This window comes from Ips typographus, linkage group LG3 (genome assembly GCF_016097725.1).
Source record: "Ips typographus isolate SLU linkage group LG3, UJ_Ityp_2.0, whole genome shotgun sequence".
Taxonomy (NCBI): domain Eukaryota; kingdom Metazoa; phylum Arthropoda; class Insecta; order Coleoptera; family Curculionidae; genus Ips; species Ips typographus.
This window is the reverse complement of record NC_138424.1, coordinates 20,266,133-20,282,439: the sequence shown is the minus strand read 5'-3', so window position 1 is coordinate 20,282,439 and position 16,307 is coordinate 20,266,133. Positions and strand designations below refer to the sequence as shown.

The 16,307-nt window shown below is 36.7% G+C and overlaps 1 protein-coding gene across 3 annotated transcripts in view; it reads right to left on the bottom strand.

Moving 5' to 3' along the window:
• LOC145726903 (RAB11-binding protein RELCH homolog) overlaps positions 1-16,307 on the bottom strand; it is a 51,958-nt gene that overhangs the window by 22,133 nt on the left and 13,518 nt on the right. For all 3 annotated transcript variants that reach the window (XR_014177738.1, XR_014177739.1, XM_081976185.1), the window contains exons 5-11: positions 13,865-14,025; positions 13,507-13,668; positions 13,151-13,458; positions 6,564-6,709; positions 6,263-6,506; positions 2,352-2,564; positions 2,136-2,295 (exon numbers count right to left, since the gene is read on the bottom strand). Coding sequence is in view for 1 of the 3 variants with exons in the window: in XM_081976185.1 (XP_081832311.1) it covers positions 2,136-2,295; positions 2,352-2,564; positions 6,263-6,506; positions 6,564-6,709; positions 13,151-13,458; positions 13,507-13,668; positions 13,865-14,025 (1,394 nt within the window). In the remaining 2 variants the exon portion in view is untranslated. The remainder of the gene's footprint in view (positions 1-2,135; positions 2,296-2,351; positions 2,565-6,262; positions 6,507-6,563; positions 6,710-13,150; positions 13,459-13,506; positions 13,669-13,864; positions 14,026-16,307) is intronic.

Sequence of the window (16,307 nt, the reverse complement as noted above, 5' to 3'; positions counted from 1 at the left end):
GATGGGAAATTTAATGAGGATTTCAAAAATGTGCTTAAAACAGTCATTTTCTTACTCATAGTGGGTTTTACAGGCGATTTTGTCTCCGACGGTCCTTTCAAACTGTGTTTCTAACAGTTCAAACTTTGACAACGTTTTTCTCCCTGACTATATCAAATTTTTTTGTTTTTTCATGTCGTTGGATGGAAAATTTAATGAGGAATTCAAAACTGTGCTTAAAACAGTAATTTTCTTACTCCAAGGGGGTTTTAAAGGTGATTTTGTCTCTGACTGTCCCTTTAAATTGTGTTTCTGTTAGTTCAAACTTTGACAACACTCTTCTCCCTGACTGTACCAAATTTTTTAGTGTTTTTTCATGTCGTTGGATGGGAAATTTAATGAGGATTTCAAAAATGTGCTTAAAACAGTCATTTTCTTACTCATAGTGGGTTTTACAGGCGATTTTGTCTCCGACGGTCCTTTCAAACTGTGTTTCTAACAGTTCAAACTTTGACACCGCTTTTCTCCCTGACTGTACCAAATTTTGTAATGTTTTTTCATGTTGTTGGATAGGAAATTTAATGAGTATTTCAAAACTGTGCTTAAAACAGTAATTTTCTTACTCCAAGGGGGTTTTAAAGGTGATTTTGTCTCTGACTGTCCCTTTAAATTGTGTTTCTGTTAGTTCAAACTTTGACAACACTCTTCTCCCTGACTGTACCAAATTTTTTAGTGTTTTTGCATGTTGTTGGATGGGAAATTTAATGAGGATTCAAAAAATGTGCTTAAAACAGTCATTTTCTTACTCCAAGTGGGTTTGTCAAGCAATTTTGTCTCTGATTGTTACAAAAATCAAGGTTTAGAAAAGTTTTCTTGTAGTATTCGATACGAAACGTGTTTCTGATATTTATGACAGTGGTCACGTGACTGCCTAGCTAAATTATCCTCCAAAAACCAGGTGATATCACTAATGTCAAAATAGGCCTAGAATTTGCAAGAATTAACACAACTTAACACAGTTTTCAAAACAAGACCTGTTTCTGAGATTTATGATAGTTAGTTTGATAATTTTACTTCATTTATTTTATTACTGATGAACCAAAATCTCTGAAACAATAAATAACAAGTCAAAACAGCTTTTTATTTTTCTTTTTCAGGATTTTATTTTGACAATATTCACCAAAAATTACTTTAATGACAGCCCCATGACAGGGAAATAATATATTTCAATTAGACCCATAAATTTACTGGTCAAATTAAAATTTACTTGTAAAATTGGTAAACTTTCCTGTCACACTGAATTTTTCTTTACCTTACCGGTAAATTATCGACCATCATTACTTTTTTCTAAATTCCTGGGCAATTAGCCAGATCACACATTCTTCCGCTCTTCTTTTTTGACACTGAAGGAATTTAATTCTTCTTTAAAAAATGTTTTGCTTCATTCAGTCTTCTTTCTAACATTCTGGGCAATTAGCCAGCTCAATCATTTTAACACATTTTTTCGCGCTAAAATAACTTCTTAATTCTTATCTAAAACAAGTTTGACTTGGAAATCGATTAATTAATCCTCTTTTTACATTTCTGGGCAACTAGCCAGGTCAATCATTTTAACACGTTCTTCGGCTCTTCTTTTTTCACGCAAAACAACTTAATTCTTCTTTTTAACTTTCCTTAGGTTAGTAAAAATCAGTTAAAAGTAAACGTTTCACAGAATGGGATATTTTTCATAGTTGACTATAAGTTCTATAAATCCAAATCAAAACCGAACACCACAAACGATAGAAACACAACGTTATTTGTACTCTATAATCAACCAACATTCGAGCAAAAGCGACACTTTACGAATTCTCGTAAACTCTGTTCATTTGAACTAAATAGCTAACCCTATTTTAAGAAAACATTATTACGGGACAGCTTGACATAAATCACAAATTTATACCACCACGTATTTCTTCCAATCTTTTTTTAGATATGGCAACTAAAAACACAACTTTTAAGTCTTAAAAGGTGAAAAAAAAAATATTTCGGTCGGGAAAAACATTTTTGTGTCATTTTGTAATTTTCAAACAAATTTGCTCTAACTTATGCATAGTTAACGTATGGCAGACTAATTTCAGGACACCGTGTGTATTAAGAAAAATAAAACTACTTACATTTCATCGATCATCCAGTCCATAATAGCCCAAGACACATTAGGATTGTCGGAAATATACTTATCAAACTCGTGCAGCACAGTTCCTATGTACAAATCTGACTTGATAAAATTCTCAGGATTAACCAAACTGTCGCAGTATAAAGCGCTAAAATCCGATCCTAAAATTAATTTTCCTTTGCTTAGAAGCCACGAAAATGTAGGTAAACATACGTACTTAGTGAAATAACAACCTCCTTTTCAATGTTACTGGTAACGTCCTCGTAATAAGCCATCGCAGTTAAAAGAAACGGTAGTAAATAGTCGATTACGGTCAAAATACGACATATTCCATCCACTTCCTGACTAACCTTAACGTGAGACTCCAGTTTTTTGATGTAATCATTCAGTTTGTGCAGTAATTTTTGCAATAAGCTTGAACTTAGATACCCTACACCAATAAAGAAACATTATAATAAGACACAGAGACACTGATAGCTATTAAGCGGGTTAACACCAAAAGTTGTAAATCAAAGTAATTGAACACTTTAATTCAAGTTTACGAGTCAAATTCATGAACTTCTTGGAGGACTTTATATTTTGATATTAAAATTCATTTTTCTGTTTTTGATAATGAATTAACCACAGACAGTCAGAAACATGAAAGTTTTCTTTGAAAAAATTCATGTGGCTGCATTTATTTAGACAAAGAGTATCCAAAATTTTTTTTAAATTGTCAAAAGTCTCTAAAACTACTGCAAAAGAGCCAGAGCTCTCTGAATACTACTGTAAACCTTGTAATAATATCCAGAGGCCTCTAAAAAAGCGCTAAACCTTTCAGGAATTGTTATAAACTGCCAGAAGCTGCTAGAACTACTGCAAAAGTGTCAGAGCTCTCTAAATACTACTGTAAACCTTGTAATAATTGCCAGAGGCCTCTGAAACCTTCTTAAGCTTACTATGAATTGTTTTTAACGTGCCAGAGACCTCTGACAGCCATTTTGTATTGCCAGAGGCCTCTGAAACCTTCTTAAGCTTACTATGAATTGTTTTTAACGTGCCAGAAGCCTCTAGCAGCCATTTTGTATTGCCAGATGCCTCTGAAACCTTCTTAAGCTTACTATGAATTGTTTTTAACGTGCCAGAAGCCTCTAGCAGCCATTTTGTATTGCCAGAGGCCTCTGAAACCTTCTTAAGCTTACTATGAATCGTTTTTAACGTGCCAGAGACCTCTGACAGCCATTTTGTATTGCCAGAGGCCTCTGAAACCTTCTTAAGCTTACTATGAATTGTTTTTAACGTGCCAGAAGCCTCTAGCAGCCATTTTGTATTGCCAGAGGCCTCTGAAACTTTCTTAAGCTTACTATGAATTGTTTTTAACGTGCCAGAGGCCTTTGACAGTCATTTTGTATTGCCAGAGGCCTCTGAAACCTTCTTAAGCTTACTATGAATTGTTTTTAACGTGCCAGAAGCCTCTAGCAGCCATTTTGTATTGCCAGAGGCCTCTGAAACCTTCTTAAGCTTACTATGAATTGTTTTTAACGTGCCAGAGACCTCTGGCAGCCATTTTGTATTGCCAGAGGCCTCTGAAACCTTCTTAAGCTTACTATGAATTGTTTTTAACGTGCCAGAGGCCTTTGACAGTCATTTTGTATTGCCAGAGGCCTCTGAAACCTTCTTAAGCTTACTATGAATTGTTTTTAACGTGCCAGAGACCTCTGGCAGCCATTTTGTATTGCCAGAGGCCTCTGGAACCTTCTTAAGCTTACTATGAATTGTTTTTAACGTGCCAGAAGCCTCTAGCAGCCATTTTGTATTGCCAGAGGCCTCTGAAACCTTCTTAAGCTTACTATGAATTGTTTTTAACGTGCCAGAGGCCTCTGACAGCCATTTTGTATTGCCAGAGGCCTCTGAAACCTTCTTAAGCTTACTATGAATTGTTTTTAACGTGCCAGAAGCCTCTAGCAGCCATTTTGTATTGCCAGATGCCTCTGAAACCTTCTTAAGCTTACTATGAATTGTTTTTAACGTGCCAGAAGCCTTTAGCAGCCATTTTGTATTGCCAGAGGCCTCTGAAACCTTCTTAAGCTTACTATGAATTGTTTTTAACGTGCCAGAGGCCTTTGACAGTCATTTTGTATTGCCAGAGGCCTCTGAAACCTTCTTAAGCTTACTATGAATTGTTTTTAACGTGCCAGAGGCCTCTGACAGCCATTTTGTATTGCCAGAGGCCTCTGAAACCTTCTTAAGCTTACTATGAATTGTTTTTAACGTGCCAGAGGCCTCTGACAGCCATTTTGTATTGCCAGAGGCCTCTGAAACCTTCTTAAGCTTACTATGAATTGTTTTTAACGTGCCAGAAGCCTTTAGCAGCCATTTTGTATTGCCAGAGGCCTCTGAAACCTTCTTAAGCTTACTATGAATTGTTTTTAACGTGCCAGAAGCCTTTAGCAGCCATTTTGTATAGCTAGAGGCCTCTGAAACCTTCTTAAGCTTACTATGAATTGTTTTTAACGTGCCAGAGGCCTCTGACAGCCATTTTGTATTGCCAGAGGCCTCTGAAACCTTCTTAAGCTTACTATGAATTGTTTTTAACGTGCCAGAGGCCTTTGACAGTCATTTTGTATTGCCAGAGGCCTCTGAAACCTTCTTAAGCTTACTATGAATTGTTTTTAACGTGCCAGAGGCCTCTGACAGCCATTTTGTATTGCCAGAGGCCTCTGAAACCTTCTTAAGCTTACTATGAATTGTTTTTAACGTGCCAGAGGCCTCTGACAGCCATTTTGTATTGCCAGAGGCCTCTGAAACCTTCTTAAGCTTACTATGAATTGTTTTTAACGTGCCAGAAGCCTTTAGCAGCCATTTTGTATTGCCAGAGGCCTCTGAAACCTTCTTAAGCTTACTATGAATTGTTTTTAACGTGCCAGAAGCCTTTAGCAGCCATTTTGTATAGCTAGAGGCCTCTGAAACCTTCTTAAGCTTACTATGAATTGTTTTTAACGTGCCAGAGGCCTCTGACAGCCATTTTGTATTGCCAGAGGCCTCTGAAACCTTCTTAAGCTTACTATGAATTGTTTTTAACGTGCCAGAAGCCTCTAGCAGCCATTTTGTATTGCCAGATGCCTCTGAAACCTTCTTAAGCTTACTATGAATTGTTTTTAACGTGCCAGAAGCCTTTAGCAGCCATTTTGTATTGCCAGAGGCCTCTGAAACCTTCTTAAGCTTACTATGAATTGTTTTTAACGTGCCAGAAGCCTCTAGCAGCCATTTTGTATTGCCAGAGGCCTCTGAAACCTTCTTAAGCTTACTATGAATTGTTTTTAACGTGCCAGAAGCCTCTAGCAGCCATTTTGTATTGCCAGAGGCCTCTGAAACCTTCTTAAGCTTACTATGAATTGTTTTTAACGTGCCAGAGACCTCTGGCAGCCATTTTGTATTGCCAGAGGCCTCTGAAACCTTCTTAAGCTTACTATGAATTGTTTTTAAAGTGTCCTAAACCTTCCAAGAATTCTTTTAAGTTGCTAAAAGCCTCTAGAAGTATTGTAAAAGTATCAGAGCTCTCTGAATACTACTGTAAACGACTGTAAACCTTGTAATAATTGCCAGAGGCCTTTACAAGTACCCTAAACTTTCCATAAATTGTCTTAAATTGCCTGAAGCCTCTAGAACTAGTGAAAGTGTCGGAGCGCTCTAAATATTACTGTGTTTTTATTTTTTAACAGGCAAACTTTGTTTTAACAATGTTAATTTAATTTACCAAAGTTCTGTGTTACGAAACTCAGTTCCAGTGAGTGTTACTGTCAATAGTGTTGTTACAAGATTTAAAGAGAACTTTCTGGGCTAACAATTGACGTTTTTTGTAACTGTAACAAGAAACAAAGTTACGGCCAATCAAGCCCGAAACTGCGGTTGTTATTACTGTAATTAAAGCATTTTGGGATCTGAAGAAAAAGAAATTTTAAACCTCCTGTAAAAGAAACAAAATAGTGAACTTTTCTTTTTTAAGTGTTGGAAGTTGCTTTATGAAAAGTTTAATCAATTTCTTTGACATCAAACTATGATGTAAAACCCGCTTTAGCCAATTTACCAGTTTAGTAATAACTCATTACTCGCGGATATTATTAAACAGTCGTAGAAAAAGTAACTTACCAACTTGGAAAGCCCATTTAGCTAGCACAGGAAACAAAATCTGAGCAGTGGCATTAAACACTACATTACTGGGATCATTCAAAGTATTCAAAGCCAACAATTCGCATTGCGTGTACTTGTCAATGTCTTGGCAATAACAAAACAACAACGCCAAAGCTTTGACTATTTGCACCCGGACTATTTCCTCCTTGTCCTCCAGCATTTGTTGTAACATGGAGAGAATCAACGAGTTCCTGATTGGGCTCTAATGTTTTTAAGCTGATTTAGTGCGTGTTTAGGAGGAATTAAGTGGGTAACTTACCGATACGTATGGAATGAGAAGAGTGCAAGCCTCGGCCACCAAAAGGCGTCTTTCCACGTGTTTGTGCGTGAGCTGCAGCCAGCATTGGGGTAATATTTCGTTTTCCACCATTTGCTCGCCGGTGTTTTTGGCTATTCCAATCACCCCTAAGTTCGAAGTAAATTTTAGACTAATCTTCAAAAATTTAAAGTTCTCTTTGTCTGATTTAATATAGAAGAACTTTTTTCCAAAACGCAGAGTAATACAACTGATTGAGTAGTAAAAACCAAAAAAGTGTGTTAATTTACAGGATCTCGAAAACTTAACGAGACAGAAAGTTGATTCAATTATGGCAAAAGTTTCGCTGCTTTGCACTTAAAAAAATATGCCAAAATTCGAAATTTTGGAAAAAAGAAAAGATAGAAAAAAGTTGCAAGTCGAACCATCTCATCGAATAAGCTCAGATTGTTGAGAAATTGCACTAAAAATGTTGAAAATTATTTGGATCAACTTTGAAGCCCTCTAGCGGTGTAACCTACCGATCCAAAGGTTAGTATATTTTTTGAAAGCTTATTTTACTAGCTATCCAAAGATACCAACCTAACTGGTGTGGTAGATTTGGAAAGCTCATTTCAATAGCAATCCATAGACGTATAATTATCTTAAAGAAACATATAAAATAAGCAAGTTATTTAAGACTGTACGAAAGAGTGCACTAAAAATAAATATTATTTAAAAACGGGATATAAAATTTAATTTAAGTTATAGCAATCTAAAATGGCAAAATTTAAAGCAGTTTAAACAAACCAATACAGTAAGTTAGGAGAAAAACTGGTGAAACATATACAGAGTTATCCTATATTGGTGTAGACGTGGAAAACTCATTTGAATTTAACGCCCTCTATTGGCTAAACCTTACCACCAACCAACCAACTTTTGTACATCAATGGAAAGCCTGTGTCATTGGCTATCCATTGACGTGTAGGAAAAGAAGATTATTCAAAGCTAAAGCTTTAGAGTGTCAAAATGGTTGAGCTAGATATCTCGCTTCATTTTGACGCCCTCTAGCGGCCGCTAAAAGCGAGTTTTTCAATGTCAACAAGTGTCCAAATGGTTGGTAGAAACAATATTTTCAAACAAATAGGAGTTTCTGGTCTCATCTGAAACTGCGTACAAGGTAACAACCTTCAGTTTTTTGACTCATCCTGTACACACAAAGACTACCAAGGTGATTTTGGAGCACACCACTTGAAAGAGGAGAAAAAACGGCATTGTTTGAGCGGTTTACTGTCCCTGTACCTCAAAAAGCAGCCTAACTATAGAGAGGTAAAGTTTTGAGGCACTTTTTCAGAAAAATTGTGTTTCTGGTCCCCAAAATGGATTTTGTAGAATATTTCCTAATCTAGTAGGTTTAGGGAAAAAGTGCACAAGATAAAAATTGTGTAAAAAAGGTAAAGGAAACTGTATCTGGACTTTAAACCGACAAATTCCCACTGAAACTGCATACAGGGTGACCACACTGTACCCGTCACTTTGTTGACTCCTCCTGTACGCCAAAAGTGATTTTAGAGTACACCGCTTTAAAAAGGAGAGTAAAAACGGCATTTTTGAGTCGTTTACCGTCCCTCTACCTCAAAAAGCAGTCGAACTATAGAGAGGTAAGGTTTTGAGGCACTTTTTCAGAAAAATGGGGTTTCTGGTCACCAAAATGGATTTAGTGTAATATTTCCTAATCTAGTAGGTTTAGGGAAAAGGTGCACAAGATAAAAATTGTGTAAAAAAGGTAAAGGAAACTGTATCTGGATTTTAAACCGACAAATTCCCATGGAAATTGCATACAGGGTGACCAAACTTAAACCGTTACTTTGTTGACTCATCCTGTACACCAAAAGTGATTTTAGAGTACACCACTTTAAAAAGGAGAGTAAAAATGGCATTTTTTGAGTGGTTCACCGTCTTATATCTCAAAAAACAGCCGAGTTGTAAACAGTCAAAGTTTTGAGGCACATTTTCAGAAAAATGGGGTTTCTGGCCCCCAAAATGGATTTTGTAGAATATTTCCCAAACTAGTAGAGATATGGAAAAAGTGCACAAGATAAAAATTGTGTAAAAAAGGTAAAGGAAACCGTATCTGGACTTTAAACCGACCAATTCCCACTGAAACTGCATACAGGCTGACCAAACTTAAACCGTCATTTTGTTGACTCATCCTGTACACCAAATGTGATTTTGGAGAACAGCGCTTTAAAGAGGAGAGTAAAAACGGCATTTTTGAGTCGTTTACCGTCCCTCTACCTCAAAAACCAGTCGAACTATAGAGAGGTAAGGTTTTGAGGCACTTTTTCAGAAAAATGGGGTTTCTGGTCACCAAAATGGATTTAGTGTAATATTTCCTAATCTAGTAGGTTTAGGGAAAAGGTGCACAAGATAAAAATTGTGTAAAAAAGGTAAAGGAAACTGTATCTGGATTTTAAACCGACAAATTCCCATGGAAATTGCATACAGGGTGACCAAACTTAAACCGTTACTTTGTTGACTCATCCTGTACACCAAAAGTGATTTTAGAGTACACCACTTTAAAAAGGAGAGTAAAAATGGCATTTTTTGAGTGGTTCACCGTCTTATATCTCAAAAAACAGCCGAGTTGTAAACAGTCAAAGTTTTGAGGCACATTTTCAGAAAAATGGGGTTTCTGGCCCCCAAAATGGATTTTGTAGAATATTTCCCAAACTAGTAGAGATATGGAAAAAGTGCACAAGATAAAAATTGTGTAAAAAAGGTAAAGGAAACCGTATCTGGACTTTAAACCGACCAATTCCCACTGAAACTGCATACAGGCTGACCAAACTTAAACCGTCATTTTGTTGACTCATCCTGTACACCAAATGTGATTTTGGAGAACAGCGCTTTAAAGAGGAGAGTAAAAACGGCATTTTTGAGTCGTTTACCGTCCCTCTACCTCAAAAACCAGTCGAACTATAGAGAGGTAAGGTTTTGAGGCACTTTTTCAGAAAAATGGGGTTTCTGGTCACCAAAATGGATTTAGTGTAATATTTCCTAATCTAGTAGGTTTAGGGAAAAGGTGCACAAGATAAAAATTGTGTAAAAAAGGTAAAGGAAACTGTATCTGGATTTTAAACCGACAAATTCCCATGGAAATTGCATACAGGGTGACCAAACTTAAACCGTTACTTTGTTGACTCATCCTGTACACCAAAAGTGATTTTAGAGTACACCACTTTAAAAAGGAGAGTAAAAATGGCATTTTTTGAGTGGTTCACCATCTTATATCTCAAAAAACAGCCGAGTTGTAAACAGTCAAAGTTTTGAGGCACATTTTCAGAAAAATGGGGTTTCTGGCCCCCAAAATGGATTTTGTAGAATATTTCCCAAACTAGTAGAGATATGGAAAAAGTGCACAAGATAAAAATTGTGTAAAAAAGGTAAAGGAAACCGTATCTGGACTTTAAACCGACCAATTCCCACTGAAACTGCATACAGGCTGACCAAACTTAAACCGTCATTTTGTTGACTCATCCTGTACACCAAATGTGATTTTGGAGAACAGCGCTTTAAAGAGGAGAGTAAAAACGGCATTTTTGAGTCGTTTACCGTCCCTCTACCTCAAAAACCAGTCGAACTATAGAGAGGTAAGGTTTTGAGGCACTTTTTCAGAAAAATGGGGTTTCTGGTCACCAAAATGGATTTAGTGTAATATTTCCTAATCTAGTAGGTTTAGGGAAAAGGTGCACAAGATAAAAATTGTGTAAAAAAGGTAAAGGAAACTGTATCTGGATTTTAAACCGACAAATTCCCATGGAAATTGCATACAGGGTGACCAAACTTAAACCGTTACTTTGTTGACTCATCCTGTACACCAAAAGTGATTTTAGAGTACACCACTTTAAAAAGGAGAGTAAAAATGGCATTTTTTGAGTGGTTCACCGTCTTATATCTCAAAAAACAGCCGAGTTGTAAACAGTCAAAGTTTTGAGGCACATTTTCAGAAAAATGGGGTTTCTGGCCCCCAAAATGGATTTTGTAGAATATTTCCCAAACTAGTAGAGATATGGAAAAAGTGCACAAGATAAAAATTGTGTAAAAAAGGTAAAGGAAACCGTATCTGGACTTTAAACCGACCAATTCCCACTGAAACTGCATACAGGCTGACCAAACTTAAACCGTCATTTTGTTGACTCATCCTGTACACCAAATGTGATTTTGGAGAACAGCGCTTTAAAGAGGAGAGTAAAAACGGCATTTTTGAGTCGTTTACCGTCCCTCTACCTCAAAAACCAGTCGAACTATAGAGAGGTAAGGTTTTGAGGCACTTTTTCAGAAAAATGGGGTTTCTGGTCCCCAAAATGGATTTTGTAGAATATTTCCCAAACTAATAGAGATATGAGAAAAGTGCACAAGATAAAAATTGGGTAAAAAAGGTAAAGAAAACTGTATCTGGACTTTAAACCGACCAATTCCCACTGAAACTGCATACAGGGTGACCAAACTTAAACTGTCACTTTGTTGACTCATCCTGTACACCAAAAGTGATTTTGGAGCACACCGCTTTAAAAAGGAGAGTAAAAACGGCATTTTTTGAGTGGTTTACCGTCCCTCTGCCTCAAAAAGCAGCCGAACTATAGAGAGGTAAAGTTTTGAAGGCACTCTTTCAGAAAAATGGGGTTTTTGGTCCCCAAAATTTACTTTGTAGAATATTTCCTAACCTAGTAGATTTATGGAAAAAGTGCAAAAGAGAAAAATTGTGTAAAAAAGGTAAAGGAAACTGTTATCTGGACCTTAAACCGACAAATTCCCACTGAAACTGCATACAGGGTGACCAAACTGTACCCGTCACTTTGTTGACTCATCCTGTACACCAAAAGTGATTTTGGAGAACAGCGCTTGAAAGAGGAGAGTAAAAATGGAATTTTTTGAGTGGTTTACCGTCCCTGTACCTCAAAAAGCAGCCGAACTATAGAGAGGTAAACTTTTGAGACACTTTTTCAGAAAAATGGTGTTTCTGGTGCCCAAAATGGATTTGGTGTAATATTTCCTAATCTAGTAGGTTTAGGGAAAAGGTGCACAAGATAAAAATTGTGTAAAAAAGGTAAAGGAAACTGCATCTGGACTTTAAACCGACAAATTCCCATGGAAATTGCATACAGGGTGATCAAACTTAAACCGTCACTTTGTCGACTCGTCCTGTACATCAAAAGTGATTTTGGAGCACACCGTTTTAAAAAGGAGAGTAAAAATGGCATTTTTTGAGTGGTTCACTGTCCTCTACCTCAAAAAAACAGCCGAGCTATAAACAATCAAAGTTTTGAGACACATTTTCAGAAAAATGGGGTTTCTGGTCCCCAAAATGGATTTGGTGTAATATTTCCTAATCTAGTAGGTTTAGGGAAAAAGTGCATAAGATAAAAATTATGTAAAAAAGGTAAAGGAAACTTAATCTGGACTTTAAACTGACAAATTCCCATTGAAACTGGATACAGGGTGGCCAAATTTAAACCGTCACTTTGTTGACTCATCCTGTACACCAAAAGTGATTTTGGAGCACACCGCTTTATAAAGGAGAGTAAAAATGGCATTTTTTGAGTGGTTCACTGTCCTCTACCTCAAAAAAACAGCCGAGCTATAAACAATCAAAGTTTTGAGGCACATTTTCAGAAAAATGGGGTTTCTGGTCCCCAAAATGGATTTTGTAGAATATTTCCCAAACTAGTAGAGATATGAGAAAAGTGCACAAGATAAAAATTGGGTAAAAAAGGTAAAGAAAACTGTATCTGGACTTTAAACCGACCAATTCCCACTGAAACTGCATACAGGGTGACCAAACTTAAACTGTCACTTTGTTGACTCATCCTGTACACCAAAAGTGATTTTGGAGCACACCGCTTTAAAAAGGAGAGTAAAAACGGCATTTTTGAGTCGTTTACCGTCCCTCTACCTCAAAAAGCAGTCGAACTATAGAGAGGTAAGGTTTTGAGGCACTTTTTCAGAAAAATGGGGTTTCTGGTCACCAAAATGGATTTAGTGTAATATTTCCTAATCTAGTAGGTTTAGGGAAAAGGTGCACAAGATAAAAATTGTGTAAAAAAGGTAAAGGAAACTGTATCTGGATTTTAAACCGACAAATTCCCATGGAAATTGCATACAGGGTGACCAAACTTAAACCGTCACTTTGTTGACTCATCCTGTACACCAAAAGTGATTTTGGAGCACAACGCTTTAAAAAGGAGAGTAAAAATGGCATTTTTTGAGTGGTTCACCGTCCTATATCTCAAAAAACAGCCGAGTTGTAAACAATCAAAGTTTTGAGGCACATTTTCAGAAAAATGGGGTTTCTGGTCCCCAAAATGGATTTTGTAGAATATTTCCCAAACTAGTAGAGATATGGAAAAAGTTTAAAAGACGAAACTTGCGCTAAAATTCTAGGAGAAGATAATTCCTTCGAATTGATCAACTTCGAAGCTATTTCCAGTATTTTTTCTTGCTCACTTTTATATTACATTTTTTTTAAGTGTTTTATTCCATCCTCTGTTAACGGGACACGATGTACATTTTCTCGATAATTGTAATAGCAAAAGTTTACACACACTTACCGGATAATATCGTCATTCTTTCACTAGCGGAAGGCCGCTTTTTCAAATGAAAAAGCTGCTGCAACAATTTATCCCTTTCAGTTGCCTTAGGATTGAGGTACACAGCAGCCATTAATAGCGGTATAACCTCCTCTCGTTTGTTCAAAATAACATTGGGTATAATTTTCAGCAACGATTGAGTAATAATATGCACCACATTATCCAACTCCACATTCTTACTGCGTATTATGCTGAAAACCTCATTTTCTACACTACTATCCATCTCCACGTCGCAAAGGTTATGGACTTCTTTGGCATATGCTTCCACACTAAAAAAACAATTTAAAGTAACGTCAAATAAATCTATAAAAAAGTACCTTAAATCCTTAAATTCGCGTTCTTTATCACAGAATGTTTCTTGAGTTTTGGGGATGTCCACTTTAGCCCAATCTCCGGTGTTAAAACTATTATTCGAAATGTTATCACCGTCGATACTGTTTCGTTTAAACACAACCATGTTTTTGTCGATTATTTCAAACCTATACAGTATTTACAAAATGTTATGTATTACACTAAGGGCCGATATTTCAGATTAATTTTATTCCCAGGATAATTTCTATAGGAACCGTGAATTGGTCAATTATATATCATTTCTACAGAAATTATCCTAAGAATAAATTTATCCGGAGATAAAAGTACCGGTCCTAAGGGAATTAGAGATGGAAGTTACATAACCTTTCAGGAGATTCCACGTTTTTAGGGGTTGAATTTTTAAATTCGTCCTTTATAAGTGAGTCGTCTTCGTTGCGTTCACTTTGCTCCTTAAATAAACGCAAATCCGACAAGTCCGCCTCCAGGAAATACAATTTGGACTTTAATTTCTCTAACTCCAAACTCTGAAAGAAATTTAATGTTTAGTTACATAGTTTAATATTAGTTTCTTTTTTAAACCAAGCAAAACAAGCTAAAAACTGTGTAAATACGACAACCAAAAAATCCACCACATACTGTCACTTTTTTGACAATTAGTAACTTTTTTCTTTAGTCCGTGGAATTAGCTTTTAAACCATACCCCACAACCCTATAAAAGTTCTAGGAAAACCAGTCAAAACCTGTCAAAATACGACAACAAAAAACCTATCAAAACCCCAGTTCCCTCAGTCATTTTTTGATAGCCTGTAATTCGGTTAGTTTGACAGTTAGCGTAACCGGGTTTTAACCAGTCGATAGCCCTGGAAATTGACTTTATAACCATACCAAACAACCATAAATAATTTTAGGAAAACAGGTTAAAAACAAACAAAAAACTGTCAAACGACAACAACAAAAAATGAACCAAAAACTGTCATCTTTTGACAGTTTGTAATTTGGTTATTTTGACAGCTACCGCGACCGAGTTTTCACCAATCAATAGCCCGTGGAATTAGCTTTAAAACTATACTAAACAACCCTAAAAAATATTCAGGAAAACCGGTCAAAACAAGCAAAAACTGTCAAACGACAACAACCAAAAACGCACCATAACATGCCGGTTTTTAACAACCGGAAACTCGGTTAGTTTGACAGCTACCGCGACCGGGTTTTCACCAATCGATAGCCCGTGGAATTAGCTTTAAAACCATACTAAACAACCCTAAAAAATATTCAGGAAAACCGGTCAAAACAAGCAAAAAAATGTCAAACGACAACAACCAAAAACGCACCATAACATGCCGGTTTTTGACAAACGGTAACTTGGTTAGTTTGACAACTACCGCGACCGGGTTTTCACCAATCAATAGCCCGTGGAATTAGCATTAAAACTATACTAAACAACCCTAAAAAATATTCAGGAAAATCGATCACAACAAGCAAAAAATTGCCAAACGACAACAACCAAAAACGCCCCATAACATGCCGGTGTCTGACAAACTGTAACTCGGTTAGTTTGACAGCTACCGCGACCGGGTATTTATCAATCAATAGCCCGTGGAATTAGCTTTAAAACTATACTAAACAACCCTAAAAAATATTCAGGAAAACCGGTCAAAACAAGCAAAAAACTGTCAAACGACAACAATCAAAAACGCGCCATAACATGCCGGTTTTTGACAACCGGTAACTTGGTTAGTTTGACAGCTACCGCGACCAGGTTTTCACCAATCAATAGTCCGTGGAATTAGCTTTAAAACCGTATTAAACAACCCTAAAAAATATTCAGGAAAACCAGTCAAAACAAGCAAAAAACTGTCAAACGACAACAACCAAAAACGCACCATAACATGCCAGTTTTTGACAAACGATAACTTGGTTAGTTTGACAGCTACCGCAACCAGGTTTTTACCAATCAATAGCCCGTGGAATTAGCTTTAAAACTATACTAAACAACCCTAAAAAATATTCAGAAAAACCGGTCAAAACAAGCAAAAAATTGCCAAACGACAACAACCAAAAACGCCCCATAACATGCCGGTTTTTGACAACCGGTAACTCGGTTAGTTTGACAGCTACCGCGACCAGGTTTTCACCAATCAATAGTCCGTGGAATTAGCTTTAAAACCGTATTAAACAACCCTAAAAAATATTCAGGAAAACCAGTCAAAACAAGCAAAAAACTGTCAAACGACAACAACCAAAAACGCACCATAACATGCCAGTTTTTGACAAACGATAACTTGGTTAGTTTGACAGCTACCGCAACCAGGTTTTTACCAATCAATAGCCCGTGGAATTAGCTTTAAAACTATACTAAACAACCCTAAAAAATATTCAGGAAAACCGGTCAAAACAGGCAAAAAACTGTCAAACGACAACAACCAAAAACGCACCACAACATGCCGGTTTTTGACAACCAGTAACTCGGTTAGTTTGACAGTTACTCCGACCGGATTTTAACCAATCAATAGTCCGTGGAATTAGCTTTAAAACTATACTAAACAACCGTAAAAAATATTCAGGAAAACCGGTCAAAACAAGCAAAAAACTGTCAAACGACAACAACCAAAAACGCACCATAACATGCCGGTTTTTAACAACCGGTAACTCGGTTAGTTTGACAGCTACCGCGACCCGGTTTTCACCAATCGATAGCCCGTGGAATTAGCTTTAAAACTATACTAAACCACCCTAAAAAATATTCAGGAAAACCGGTCAAAACAAGCAAAAAACTGTTAAACGATAACAACCAAACACGCACCAT